Below are 15,287 nucleotides of genomic sequence, written 5' to 3'. Positions count from 1 at the left end.
ACAGAAATAGAAACAAAAACCAGACAACCAGCTGCAACACCTGCAAAAACAAAACAGACAACAATCCACGGCCTCTGTGGGGAATCCAGCTTTAGCGCCTTAGCCCCCCCCCCCCTTCCCCACCCAGGCCACCAGCGGCCACCACGAAGCTCAGAACCACGCAACCACCCAGAAGACTGCAGAGGAAGCCCCCAGACAGAGCCCCCACAAGCATAGGGCAGAGCCCCCCGGGAACCAGGGCCACCCAGACACAGTCCGTGCACTGGACTCAGCCCCATGAGCCCAAGCGCCACCAAACTCCCCAGCAGAGGCCCCGCCCCATACCCGAGAGGTCCAGGCGCCTCAGACAGCCAAACATAGAGGGCCAGGCTCCGCCCCAGTGCTCCAAATCAATCATTCTTACTCCAAACACAGGCATGAAATTTTGCTTTTCAAAGTTGGACTAAAACACCCAAAAAATGTGGCTGGAAATATAAATACTAAAATACTAAAAAAGAGCAAAGCTAACAGCATGTGTGAAGTTTACAGCTCTAAAGCTGCCCAGCTCACCCCTCAACGTGGGAACAACTTGCTGCCAGCAACATGTGACTCGCTTTGCTCTGCGGTTTAACAGTTTAACCAGAAAAAGGCTCAAAGAGACACGCTGCACAACATGGGCAATACCTCCAACTATCACAGTGGAGTCAGACACACTTTGATCCCTAATCGATTTCTCCTTTTGTGCCGTACACTGGGACAAAGACAGTGGTCCAATGACAGAACCCAGCTGAGCTATCGTCTTAGCTCTGCTTGACTGTAGAGAGGCAGAAGAGTTGCAGTTCCATCTGCAGGGCACCTGCAGGACTGAGGTTACAGTGTGGTTGCTGACTTCCTGTCTCACTGAGATGTAACTTATCGAAGTGGCCTTTCTCACGGTGGGTTTAAGTTTGTGGTTTTCAGACAGACCTTTGACTGAGTAAAAGCTGGGTAAAATTCTGTGAACTGAACACGGAAACTGCTTTGCATGCATCTATTTAATGATCAGTTTTGATGATGTGAAACAAAGTCTTTCAGCTGCATTTTTATGGCAGCATATCAAACCAAGACTCTTTGCAAGAAGCATGAATTTGCTGCACAGATGACATGATTCTGAATGATTGGATGGTTCAGCTGTGGTTTCCTGTGTTGCCAGGGTGAGCCTGACTGCCAGTTAAAGCCTCATTCAGTCAGAAACGAGACTCTCACCATACAGAGGTCTTCTGCTGATTGCTCCGTAAGTAAGTAGTTATTCTTTAAATTCACAAGCTTTATCTTATCTCACTTACGAACAGGTGAGTTCTGAACTCTTCGTTGGTCGGTGCTTATGTTAAAACCAGATTAAATGTCTGGAAGAGACGAGGCTTGGTATTCAGGAACCTGTGATATGTTCAGTAATATTCAGATAGTTACTCATTAAAGTAATTTATTATCATTTTTGACAAAAAAACGAACATTTTTAAATGCTCACATGAATTTCAGGGAATAATTATTACTGACTTCTTACACTGTGAGTTGTATGGATATATATGGGAATATACTTGCCTTTAATTTCATTAACATGTGGCTATCAGGGCTACCTTGTGTATTATACAGTTGTTTGAAGCTTGTGTGCACGTCCTCTGAAATTAAGGCCAACGATACACTTTCTTTTTAACCACGGGTTCACATGTTGTGGGCTTACTTTTTCCTCTACTTGTTGTTTTGTATGACATTTAATACTAATAGGGAGCGTACCTCAGACTGAAAAAGGTGCCTCATTTGCAGAATAAACAGGAACTTGGAGACAATGGACAAAGTTTTTGGTTGTTGTTAAGAAAAAGCAAGAGCTGTAGAATTGTGCCTCTGCAGTTCAGCTCTATTTTGTATTCATTTCTTTGGAAGTGCACAACTGATGCTCCAAACAAGTGCAATATATGTGAGTTAGCCATGAGAAACACCGGATATATTTCCAGCTTGATTAAACTCAGAGGTATCCGGGAAAGGCTGAATGTTTCTGTTTCTGTATTTATCAGACGCTTTTATCCAGAGCGACTTACAATTGAAGATATAACAGCTTTATAAAAAGCTAACAATAAGCTACATAGAAGGAACCCAGGAATCCGACTCTGTCAGAGGGGACAGAGTAGAGATAGGGTGCAGGCATAGAAGGAAGAGCAGAAAGATAAAGTGCAGAGATAGAGGGGGGAGGGAAGTACAAGGTAAGTGCTGGGATAGGAGATGCTCTCTGAAGAGCTGGGTTTTCAGGAGCTTCTTGAAGATAGACAGGGACGCCCCTGTTCTGGTAGCGCTCGGTAGGTCATTCCACCATCGTGGGACGACACATGAACAGAGTTTGGATTGTCTTAGGCGTGGTGTAGGAGCTGCTAGACGACAATCCTGGGACCAACGGAGGGACCCAGTTGGGACAGAAGCCTTTGCAAGAGCCTTCAAGTAGATGGGAGCCGTTCCATTAAGCTCTTTGTAGCTAACATCAGGGACTTGGATCTGATGCGGGCGGCTAAGGGCAGCCAGAGGAGCTCAATGAACAGAGGGGGGGCGTGTTCTTTTAGGCTGATCCAAGACCAGACGCACCGCCGCGTTCTGGACCATCTGCAGAGGTTTCACAGGCTGGAGACCAGTTAGGAGACCAGTTAGGAGACCAGTTAGGAGACCAGTTAGGAGACCAGTTAGGAAACCAGTTAGGAGAGCGTTGCTGTAGTCAAGGCGGGAGATGACCATGGCCTGCACCAGGAGCTGGGGGCATGTTGGGTCAGGTATGGTCTGATCTTTCTTATGTTTAGTAATGCAAAGCGGCTGAACGAGCAACTGAGGTAACGTGATCTTTGAAGGTTGGTCAACAATCATGACACCCAAGTTTCTAGCAACCTTTGATGGAGCAAGAGATTCAGTTTGGATGCAGATGCTGTGGTGTTTGGTTGGTTTGGCTGGGAAGATGAGCAGTTCAGTTTTTGGGAGGTTAAGTTGGAGGTGATGGGCTTTCATCCATGTTGATATGTCATAGAGACAGTCTGAGATTCGTGCTGAGACCGTGTGGTCGTCAGGTGGGAATGACAGATAGAGCTGGGTATCATCAGCATAACATTGGTATGAGAAGCCATGTTATGGATGATCTGTCCCAGTGAGTTGGTGTATATGGCAAAGAGAAGAGGTCCCAGTATTGAACCTTGGGGGACCCCTGTGGCGAGGTGGTGCGCTGCAGAAGTGTGACCAAGCCAGGATACTTTGAATGACCGACCAAATGTGAGCATAGCTCTGCTGGTGAACTTCTTTTACTTCTTCTCCATATTTCCTGTGTACATCCTGCAAATTAGGCTCTGTCCAGTCTTTGTTTTCTGGTTTACAGAAAGAATGTAAAGAGAAAAAACTGTACTGAACTGCTGCAGATACAAAGCAAACGTTTAGAGTGCTGCCGCTACGAGTTTGTGAAGCAGTTTCTGAGTGAATCTATTAGAGTGTGAGCATGCACGGTTATTTGTCTCATTCGTGTCTGTGTTTGCCCTCTGATGGACTGGCGCCCTGTCCAGGATGCCTCTGTCCCTGTTGTGAGGAGTTTTGTGGTTTATTTACCTCTGTTCATGTTCAATTTGTGTGTCACAATGAGTTTTATGGTGAAACAGTGCAAGTGGGGGATAGCACCAGGAGAGGACTTCTTCTGTTGCACAGCAGGTGGTATAGAATAACATCATCAGAGTGAATACTTCTGAAGAGTTAGGATTCCAGTAAGTCTCACCAAATTTCATGACAACATATTGGCATAATATTTTGAGTGATCACACAAAATAGATGCACCAGTCTGAGTCAAGCAGAAGTTCAGATTAGAAAGTACCCAGTAGTTTTCCTCAGTTTCAGGTTACATCAGATAAGGGAGTCACCTTGCCTCAGCACCAGTTGGTCGTGACTTTTCGTGTTGAGACAGGTTTTTCATTTTGTGCTGTGTTCAGATCGTACATTCACTATGTAGAATATATAGGAGACGGGGAGATGCTGAAGTTTCTCAGCATATTATACTTGATCTACGCCTCCCCACAGCTCTGGAGTAAAACTGTGTGACTGCAGCTGTAACAGTATAGAGGAGGGACCAACAGGTGAGGCTGCGAAGCGAAAAGAGTGAAGTCAAAACACACGAGACTGGAACAAAGCCTCAGGTATTCATGAAAGGCTGACGGTTGTTTGTCCATCACCAGGCCAGTGACTACAGGAGGGACACGTTGGCAGGAGGCTAAAAGGCGAAAGCAACTGCCACGTAGGGGAGGACGATTGGGAAACTGTTGAGATCATGACGGCTTTTGACAACTTTTTGTGTCGCAGTGAGTATTAATGCTATTTGGGTCAGTAGTTCAGCTGTGACAGATTACCAGTTTTGAATGAATGAATTTATTTCAGACAATTACCACAAGAAAGTAATTGGTAAACAGTATTTACAAAAAGAACAATCCCAAACAACATATTCACCAGTATTAGCTCATCACCGCATTATATATACATATTTAAATTTGAACATAAATAGAAACTAATAATATATAAACAAAATTTCCAATTTAATAAACTTTATACCTTCAGATGTGACATTAATTAATGCAAATTGTCTGAAAAGGGGTATGAAGAAGCAAAACTTACTTATTCATACCCCTTCTCCCTCTAACTGCCCTTATAGCAACCTTCCTGTTTGATTTCTATGCTTATAACCAAAATTTACACAAAATAAATAAATAATTAAATAAATACATATATACACATACATATATACACACAATTACCATTTAAAGCCTCATTCAGACAGAAACAAGACTCGCACCAAAGTCTTTCATTTGCATTTTTATGGTATAAAACCAAGACAACTGAAAAAAAAGCATTAATTTGCTGCACAGGTGACATGATTTTGAATGATTGTATATTTCAGTAGTTCAGCTGCGGTCTGAATGCCGTGTTGTGCCAAACACGTTTGTTTTATGGATATAAAGGTGCCCTTGATGTCTATGTACGATATATTTATTCATGCATTCTTGTTTAAATTGTATATTAACGCTGAACCTGGCAGACAAAGATACAAAAGATAGGAAACAACAACTGTATGAGAGAAACTAAACAAAACCAGACAAGCTGCTGCTTTATCTGTGGAGAGGCTTCACAGAAAACACCCTCAGAGCCACCAGGAACACCTGCAGGAAGACAAACAGAGAAAACACAAACAGCAACAACACCAGCAGCAAGGATATGAAAACATATCAGAGGACCCCACTCACCAACATGCAGGCCACGTTCTGAACTGGTTCTCCTCGCAGCACATGGTGCTCGATTCATTTTAGGGAGACAAAAGTCTAATCATTCAGACTTTGAATTAAAAAGAAACGTATTAAATGTTACAAGGCTGACACCAAGCATGACCTCTGCACTCCAGCTGTGTGAAAGCCAACTGTCCTGATATGTAATCAGGTCACTGTGGACTTCCGAACTGTTCATTTACCCTGAAAATGTTAAAATGCACTGAAGTTATTTGAGTGACGGGGGCTTCTTCCGGTGCATTTCTTCGCACAACATGTAAATTTCTCGTCAGGATGCAATTTTTTTCCACTCCGCGTCCGTTATTGGTCTCCTGGCAATGACTCGAGACTAATCATAAAGATATACGTCATTGTTGCACCTCAAAATGAACTGCCAAAACCCACGTCCATCTTCGTTTTTTGCAACGTTTATTAAAAGAAAAACTGTCCACTGTTTTTTTTTTAGCCTTTTCTACTTTTAGCCTACCTTTTAGCCTTTTTTTTTTTTTGCAACAACGTACTTCAGTCGTCCTCTTAAAGCACTTTTTTTAAAGGATAAGTACAAACATTTCCAATCTTCCAAATATGCAGAAATTCAGGTAAATAATATTTTAACCTTAAAATAATTAGAATAATATGAATTAACCGTAACACACATGGAGGAAATGACTTCCACTGGACACTGATTTTCCAACATTAACAAAGATGAAATTACTGTTCCAGTGTGATCATGTGAGTATGGAAGTTTATTCTATTGGTGTCAGAAACACTGTGGAGCTTTTATCTGCTTTTGTTCACAGCTTTGCGTCTCTTCCCTCTGAGACTTTTTGATCAAGTTGTGTTTTTGTATTGCATACAGGGTTTGTGTGTCTTTTGCAAGTTTAACGGGTTTTCCTCCAGCTACTACATTTAATGGTTTAATCTAAATTGATTGTAGATGTTTGTCTCGTTTGTGTTGGTGCTGACTCAGCTCAGCCCACCCCCCAGTGGACATTTTGGTGTTTTTGATTAAAATGGTTTCACTCCATAGAAAATAGCTGTAACTTAAGAAATCAGGTCTCCCATGAAAAAGAGATCACTCTCAGGACCTGGAAATTCAGTCACATCAGGAGCAGTTTAAGAGAAAACGGTGAACTTGCACAGAGGGTTGATGATCAGTGAGCTTCAGGGTTGCAGCCTCAACTTGAGGGAAGGTAAGATAATGAGTCCAGAATCCAAAGGCAGGGTCAAAACCAAGCAATGGTCAAAACACAGGCCGATGTCAGGTATATAACACAAGGGGTTGATGAGGGTCCAAAAACAGAGCGTGGGTCAATGTCCAGATTTCCAGAGGTGCAGGAGAAGTGGGCAAAGCAAGATGAATTACGAGGGCCGTGAACCTGGTCGGCAACTGGGATAAACGTAGCCAACGTGCTGGACTTCTACTCGATATGTGGCTGATGATAATCAGAGACTGGAGAGAACTTAAGTAGAGGTGTGCACAGGTGAAAACAGGGAAGCAATACAAGTTTTTCCAGAAAAAAAGCTCAAAATCTCGTGTGAAATTACCTCAGAAACTCAGTGTTGGATATCCATTGTACTGTGGGTGCCTCCTCACGATTCTTTCTGTTCAAAGCTTAGTCCTTAAAGCTTAAATATAAATATATGTGCAGTTATTTGTGAAGTAAAATATAATAAAACAGTTATGTCATCATGTATGGCTGCTGCTGTTCTTCCGTTAAACCGAGGCTTCCTCAACTTTTCTACAGCTGAGGTAAAACTTTGTCCATGAAAAGAAATGACGAGATGCTATGACACACCCTGGTTTAATTGTGACTGTATAAATCTAACGTTAAGTTTGGATGTAGGTCTCTTTAGAAGTCAGAAACAGCTGGGTTTCATGACACCGAGTCTGGATGCTTGCAGACTCGGTGTCATCCCCTGATTGTGAGGTGGATCAGAGGTGTTTGCAGAGGAGTTGGCTTTAATTGAAACATTAAATGAGTCACACGCAGCTCCTTCTCTATGACATTGTGGAGTCCAAAGTGTGGCTTCATGCCCAGTTCGATTTATGCTGCTCCATATTACTTAAACTCAAACTATGAGAGATAACTTTAGCTCCAAACATGCTTCCTTAACAGTGAGGAAGCCTGAAGAGATGCGCGTTAAGTCAAGATTCTGAGTCTTAGACGATAAAAGATGCCATTCTTATGGGAAACAATCCAACTTCTGTTTGATTTTCATGCTCTTTGATTAGTTTCCAGGGTGAAAGTATTAGCAGATGACAGGAATGGGACGACATGGCGAACATTTATTTCATAAATGAACTCCAAGATTAAACAGTAACCAGAAATTTAAAAAAAGTTTTTAATTTCAGTTCCTTTTGGCAGGGTTCCTACCAAACATGAACGGCTTTAGTAGGCGTTGATGACATTTTTAATCATGTGACGAGACGGGATTTTCAGCTCATCTGATCAGGGGGTGACTGATGGATGTCACAGACAAAACCACAAAAATAAAATAAAACCAGCAGTTAGCAGTAAAAGCTGTCAGGTGATGGAAATAAATCCAGAACAAAGTGACAGTGTTTACTGCTTCATCTCAGGCAACAGCGACGACACGTGTGGCCTTAAAGCGGCGAGGACGGTAAGAAAGTAGGATTTTTATCAGCTATTTCCATTTGAACAGATGTCTTTTCCATATATAGATAGAAAGATATTGATTTACCTTTAATGTCACACCATATTCTGTAGATTTCATTAGAATAACATTTTTTTGGTTCCTCAAATCAGAGTTTCTGTTGTTGAGTTCAGTCTGTATTGTGTGAATAGATCTTATAAGAATTATTATGAATAATAATTATTATTGTTGATTATTATTGTAAGAATTATTAAGATTATTAAAAATCAATACCTGTGAAGAATATTTCAACTCATCTGAAACACACATTTCCTCTTCATTTTCCAAAGAAAAAGAAGCTGCAAAGTTAAAAAGTGAAATGAGTCGACTGGAGATGAAATGGAAATTAAGTGAGTATTTTCCAACCAATCATTAAATGTTCACTGATTTCGTTGTTGTTTTGTACCATAACTCTAAAGGCCTTTGATTCTGGAGAGATTTAATTGCTAATTGTTTGGTTAGGATCAGATATCTGAATGAATGAATGAAGCATTTAAGGTTGAGTAATTCAGGGAGGGTTATGGTTAACTGTCTGGCTTCACTTCCTTTATTTGTTTCCTGGCTGCAGTAAAAACCATTGAAGAATATTCTAGTTGTGTTTTTTTCAGCTGAACTTTACACCATCGAAGTTTGGGTTGCATCATGGTTAAGTTTGACTGGACTTTACAGGAATGCATGTGACAGAAGAACAAAAAGTGACTCAGGTCAAAAACAAAAGTCTATTTGATTGATCAGAGTCTGTAAAACACTGTTTAAGAGCAGATTCACCCATATATTATGTATGTATTAAGGTTATATCTTTAAACATTAGCTGTTAGACTAACTCGGGAGAGTTCCTCTTACCTTTCTCCAGTTGCTGTCAGCGTGATGCTGCTCACGTTGTCCTGCAGCCTCATCGATGCTGTCAGCCTGAAGGAACATCTGGCTGATTGTCTGGAGGACAAAGATTACGATGAGCTGCTGCAGACAGTGAAGGCCGGCCTTCCACACATCAGCACATCTCACCACGTGGTCATCGTCGGAGCCGGCATGGCTGGTTTGACGTCAGCCAAGTTGCTGCAGGATGCAGGACACAGGGTACACGAAGCAGGCTGAATTTTCTCTGATATTAGATATGTTCAGAGCTATTTTAACAAGTGGACCCCTGAGCTTTCGAAGCCATCAGCAAGAATAGTTTATTTAGCATCATATCAACTGATATATTGAAAGGATAGCGTAGATTTTAAGAAATGCCCCTTCAAAAGCTTTTTTTAAAGCTCTTAACGGCCTCACCCCATCATATTTATCTGAGCTTTTAACTGTCTGTAACCCTGGCAGAGCTCTGAGGTCAACAAATCAACTTCTGCTGGAAGTGTTCAGGTTAAAATACAAACCCTGGGGTGACCGAGCCTTTTCTGCTGCTGCCCCCAGGCTCTGGAATAAGCTTTATTTATTATCTGCTGTAAAGCAGTTTGGTACCGAAATGGATTGTTGTAAAGGGCTGTAGAAATAAATTACATTTACATTTACATTCAAAGTCAGGTGAAATTGAAAAAACACGTTACACACAGATGATTTATCCAATCACCAATGTTTTTTCTGAGGTCATTCTGTGAGATAAGCCATCTAAAGCATGAGATGCAGGTCCCAGGAAACCACTGCAGTTTGTCCACTCTTTAATCTTGATGTCTTGGAGCATTTAGGAGAGCTAGAAACCAAATTATTTTATGACAAATATAGTCAGAATTTCCAAAGCACCAGCAAAAGATGTATAATCCACAATATTAGTGAAAATAACTGCTAGAAGAGTCGCTTCAACTAAAGTTCCAACCTGGCATCATTCATAACGACACAATAAGTCACCTATAAAGCTGCGAGTGTTGCCAGCAGATGATAACAGCAGTATTTGTGCAATGCCTACATTTTTCAGTCCAAAGAAAAGGGAATAACAGCAGAATAAAGTGGGAAAAAAAACTCCAAGCATCTATTTTTAAATACCAAACCATGTTTTTTTATGCCTAACCCTGGGAACCTAAACCTAACCGAATGTGAATTTTGTGACAGATTTACGCAACGCAAAAGTAGCACGTCATAATTTCTTAAGATGCAAGTTGGAATGATTTTGGTGCCCTGAAACTGTAGGCAGTCCACATATTTCTGAGGCTCTTTTTTGCTCTGTGGACCGATGTAATTCTCACACATTCCCTACTGAGACTGTGTTGGCTGCTCCATTAAGTAGCATGATGGTGATAAGCAATAACCAGAGATTTAACACCATTAATTCTTGTATTATCTAACAACCACAGCTGTGATTGAACATTACGAGACTGACCACGTTTATCTATTCTTTGAACAAGGTAACCATGGTAGAGGCCAGTGGCCGTGTTGGAGGACGAGTGGAAACTTACAGGAACGAAAAGGAGGGCTGGTATGCTGAACTGGGGGCCATGAGGATCCCGAGTTTTCACCAGTAAGTTGAAGAATTGCACACGGACATGAATGTGTTATATCCCATCTAAATATTCACAGAATTATGAGTAAGGAAACCATGCGAAGCTACTATGAAAACTGTTCAGCCGAAACCTGGAACCAGGCAAAAGCCAGAAACACAAGTGGATGAGAAACAGCTAATGCTACGAAACAAAGATGTAAAATCAGGCCACGAGGAGAACGAGACAGTATGGCAATTAGAGCTGGAAACTAAGCAAATGTACTGTGTAAACAGATGTAAATGATAATGATATATAGGTTAGAATAAGGTGTATATATCAGTGTGTGAGAACCCTTTCTTCATTTATGTCTCAGCTGAAAGAGATTAACTAATCAATAATCATCTAACTCCTGTTTCAACAGCATCGTCCTGTGGTTTGCTGACAAGCTGGGTGTGAAGCTGAATGAATTTAACATGGATGACCCCAACACCTTTTACCTGGTTAATGGCGTGAAAAAAAGGACATACGCAGTGCAGGCTAATCACAGCATCCTTAACTACAAGGTGCAGGCAAGCGAGACGGGGAAGTCAGCCGAGCAGCTGCTACAGAAAGCTCTGCAGAAGGTACGAGACACACATGAAACATTGGCAGAATGAAGGGCTGAAGACTGGGAATTCAAAGAATAACTTCTACTTTGGCCTTTGAATTTGATATTACAAATAACCACGAAAACCAGTTTGTCATCGCCACAGAGTTACAGAACATGTTTGCTATACTTCCTCCATTCTGGACCTTCTCACTTGATCTTTTGGTCTCTGTTTCCTCACAATTTATGATCAAAGTCATAATACTTATCATTCAATACTGCAAATCTGCTCAGACGTTGTTCAGAAACAACCAAACTGTTTGACATGTTTGTCGTTGGCCTACATTAGCAGAGTTTCTAAGTTATTCTGTCTCCACTTGGAGCTTTTGTTTAAATGCATCTAAAGTTCTAGTTTCCTGCTCTTTTCACGGCTTTAACCGGACGTCACATACTTTAATCAAAAGAATGGCAGGGTATCATTTGCACAGTATCTGGTCATACTTATTTGGACTTTTGTGTTAGTATTCACAGCTCCTCTTAGAAAATATCTGGATATGTTCAGGGTTCACATTTGTTTGAACAACTTTGATCATTAGGCAAGCTCCAAAATAATTAAGATCATTGCTAATTTTCGTTGACACATCCGCTTAAAAGCTGTCAATTCAATGCACGCTGGACCCCATAATGGCTGAACTGGCATTGCAGCTGGATGGCTTCCCATGAAGTCATTACCGTGTTCGAGGACTCCACCCTCTAAGAGCTCCGTCTGTGAATCAGTGTAAATATCAAACTTCATATTGTGACGACTCAGAAGAACAGCATTATCTCTCTAAATGACCGAACGTTTCATCCAAGAGGATTACTTTTGTAATCATTGTTTTTTGTAGGTGAAAGATGAAGTGGAAGCTCATGGCTGCAAGGCTGCATTGAGGAAATATGACCATTATTCTGTGAAGGTGAGGTTCAACATGCTAAAAAATAAATGTCATGAAATAAGACCACCGTGTGTTAAAAGTGTGAGAATTACCTTTTTTTTTTTGTTAACCACTTTACTTAATACTGAAAACAGTCAGACAGAGTAGTTCAAGTTATCCTGGGTCCTCTATCTGTGTCTAATGCAATCACAAGAACTCACTGTGCCTGAGCGAAAACAACCAATAAGAGCAAGGCGGAGTCTCCAGTAGTCTGATGGTTGCCATGGTTACTGGATTCTCCAGGGAGGGGCGTGGGAACCTGAGCTGAAGCCCAGCAGAGAGGGAGGGGACAGGTCCTGCGAGTTGTATTTGTTTTAGCTCTCAAGTTTGTTCAAGTTTCCATTTTACGGGATTATAATAATCTGATTTAATGGATAACTGGAACCGAAGAAAACAGTGGGTCCAGTTTAAGGTTGTGTGGCAACTTGATGGTTAAAAAAAAGTCACCCCCACATTGGATTTCTTGTAAAATGATAACAAGGATCTTTGTTTGACAGGAGTATCTGAAAGAAGAAGGAGGTCTGAGTCAGGAAGCCATCAGGATGATTGGAGAGCTGCTTAACGAACAGAGCCTTATGTACACCGCCCTGAGTGAGATGATCTATGACCAAACCGACATCAGCGACAACGTCAAGTAAGGCCTGACTGCTTTTTAACATTTATGTTTTCCATCTAGATGCATTGAAACTAGTGTTAAACATGATAAAACCCCTAGTGTTGGGTTAAATTTTGGCTCTTTCCATTTTTCAAGTAAAAGAGATTCCTCGATATCTCGTTATGGACATCACTCTGAAGTAGCTCACTTTGTTGTTATTATGAAGAGAAGCTCTGCCTCTAATTAACTCAGGCATTATTACACACAGCTAATGAACTCAGGCATTATGAAATGTACTCCACTGAGCTGATTATAAATCCTGCTAATGCACAGCTAATGAAAAATGTAGGATTAGTGTCAAGTAAGGTCCAGAGAGGTAGGACCCAGATACAGTCTTCAAAATGTTAAATAAAAAGGTTTATTTCTACAAACAAGGAGCAAGGCAAAAACAGAGGATATCCAAAACACTTAACAAGACAATGGCACTGTGAGAAAAAACAAGACTATGAGCCATAACCAGACGTAGCTCTCAGCGTGAGTGTCGAAGGGAAAGTGAGGATTCTGGAAAGAGTGTGACTGAACCTGGAAACTAAAGGCTGTGGGGAGGTGATTGGTTGAGTGAGACTAAGTGACATGGCCTGGAACAGAATAAAGAACCTGAAAATATGAAGATCAAACAGAAACCTGAAACATAACAATAATCAAAACATAAACTGTGACAATTAGCAGTAGGATTTGGTCTAAAAACAAGCCTGAGAACAGCTCTGAGTTGCATGATACAGGTTTGAACTTGAGATGTCAAACAATCAGGGGAGAAGTATTGGGTGTCATCCCGTTGTTTTTTAGGAAAAGGCCTTCATTTAGCAGGAACTGAGGGAATAGAAGCCTGCTTTATGCAATTCAGCCGTAAAATCAGTCTATTTTCCTGGGGAAGACTCAGTTTTATCCCTTTTTCCTCAATAAACTCTACATCAAAACTCTGCTCACCCTCTATACCCATTTTTACTTTTTTGCTTTTTATTACAGTAACTTTTGAGGTAGTTTTTTTTTTGCTTAAAGTTAGGGGATGTCCAAGGTCAAACTCTGGCCCAGACAACACTCTGGTTCTCTCTGGAAATAAGAGCATCCTCCCTGAGCTGTCTTGCTACATTAATCTATCTCACATTTATTCCCCTTTTTGGCCAGTTCTGCTACTGGATGGCAACATGCTTCAACATGCTTAGTTTCCCTCCAGTTGGCCTCTAATATCCTGTTCAAGGTCAACCTGACCTTCTAAGTGTGTCTCCAAATGAGGCTTTTGCCCTGTAGTAGCGTCTAATAAATTGAGGGACATTTTATTTCAAACACTCAAACATTTGGGACACATTTTTGATTTTCTCTGTTGTTAGTTTTCATGAGCATATAAAAATATATAGAACTTATCCAGACAGACGTCAGCTGCTTAAATAAGGTTTCAATAGACTGCAAGTCCTGAGCTCTGCATGATCATGATCCTCTTTTCTTGTTTTTAAGGTACTTTGAGGTTGCTGGTGGGTCAGACCTTCTCCCCAAAGCTTTTCTCTCTGTTTTACACACACCTGTTCTCCTCAACTCCAAAGTTGAGCGAATCAGCCACTCAGTGGAAGGTGTGGTTCTGTCATATCAGACAGACCAACAGTCCTCGCTTAGCCACCTTCATGCTGATGCTGTCCTGGTTACAACCACAACCAAAGCGGCCCTTTTCATGGACTTTGATCCGCCTCTGTCCATCCAGAAGATGGAGGCCCTCAGGTCGGTGCACTATGACAGCTCCACCAAAATCCTCCTCACCTTCAGTGAGAGGTTCTGGGAAGAAGACGGCATTCGGGGAGGAAAGAGCATCACAGACGGGCCCTGTCGTTTCATCTACTACCCCAGCCACGGTTTCCCAGGAAACGACACCATCGGCGTCCTCCTGGCTTCCTACACCTGGTCTGATGACTCCCTCCTGTTTCTAGGTGCCAGTGATGAAAACCTTAAAGAGTTGGCTCTCAGAGATTTGGCAAAGATCCACGGTGATCGCGTCAGGTCTCTCTGTACCGGGGTGCTGGTGAAGAAGTGGAGCCTGGATCCTTACAGCCTGGGCGCCTTCGCTCTGTTCACACCCTACCAACACTTGGAGTACGCCAAGGAGCTCTTCAGGAGTGAAGGCAGCGTGCACTTTGCTGGAGAACACACAGCTTTTCCTCACGCTTGGATCGAAACATCTATTAAATCAGCAATCAGGGCGGCCACCAATATCAACAAAGCGGCGCTGTCCACTTCAGATAAATGCCAACGGCGAGATGAGCTCTAAGGCCTGATTGTGTGACCGATTTTACTAAAAACATTGTCAAAAGTCTGATATTAGTACTGTAACAGAAAGAGGAGGTAAAAATGTCTTTAAAAACGATTCAATAAAATCATTTTGATGCATTATGAAGCGTTTCTTTTTTTTTAACAGAGAGTTTTGAAGGAGTTTTGAACATAGCACAACTATGGGTGACACTGCTCTCTCAGGGGTGGTGGGGGCACATGTCTGTGACTCTGATCAAAGGTAAATATCTGTATTTGTGTAACTCACAACAAACGTGTTCATACAGTAACCAGTGCAGAAGTGCGCCGGGGGAAAAGGTGAGGCTGATTAAGACATTTCACTCTTTACGCACGTGGTTATTAACACACAGAGAGACGATCAGGGGCTTGTTAGAAAGATCTTAAGCTGTTGTTTAACCAGCTAAAAACAGCAAGTTACTAACTTTAACCACCAACTATGATGCTGTGAAG

At 41.7% G+C, this 15,287-nt stretch overlaps 1 protein-coding gene across 2 annotated transcripts; it reads left to right on the top strand.

Moving 5' to 3' along the window:
* Positions 1–1,235: 1,235 nt before the first annotated feature.
* On the top strand, positions 1,236–14,885 carry LOC140281523 (L-amino-acid oxidase-like). 2 transcript variants are annotated; one of them, XM_072375961.1, is made up of 8 exons: positions 7,809–7,904; positions 8,228–8,287; positions 8,791–9,014; positions 10,274–10,386; positions 10,770–10,971; positions 11,822–11,890; positions 12,406–12,542; positions 14,016–14,885. In XM_072375961.1, the coding sequence occupies exons 2-8, from the start codon at positions 8,257–8,259 to the stop codon at positions 14,815–14,817; spliced, it is 1,578 nt and encodes a 525-aa protein (XP_072232062.1). In that variant the 5' UTR covers positions 7,809–7,904; positions 8,228–8,256; the 3' UTR covers positions 14,818–14,885. The 2 variants fall into 2 exon arrangements, with proteins under 2 accessions (XP_072232063.1, XP_072232062.1); XM_072375962.1 differs by lacking the exons at positions 7,809–7,904; positions 8,228–8,287 and adding an exon at positions 1,236–1,252.
* Positions 14,886–15,287: the final 402 nt, after the last annotated feature.

This window comes from Leuresthes tenuis, unplaced genomic scaffold (genome assembly GCF_036924035.1).
Source record: "Leuresthes tenuis unplaced genomic scaffold, fLeuTen1.0.hap1 SCAF_22, whole genome shotgun sequence".
Classification (NCBI taxonomy): domain Eukaryota; kingdom Metazoa; phylum Chordata; class Actinopteri; order Atheriniformes; family Atherinopsidae; genus Leuresthes; species Leuresthes tenuis.
This window is presented reverse-complemented; position numbering and strand designations above follow the sequence as displayed.

Excerpts from the sequence above, each read along its gene's own strand:
- LOC140281523 (XM_072375961.1), top strand. The coding sequence starts at position 8,257 with ATGAGTCGACTGGAGATGAAATGGAAATTAA. Across the intron at positions 8,288-8,790 it reads GGAGATGAAATGGAAATTAA|TTGCTGTCAGCGTGATGCTG; the intron begins GTGAGTATTTTC and ends ACCTTTCTCCAG. Across the intron at positions 10,972-11,821 it reads TACAGAAAGCTCTGCAGAAG|GTGAAAGATGAAGTGGAAGC; the intron begins GTACGAGACACA and ends TGTTTTTTGTAG.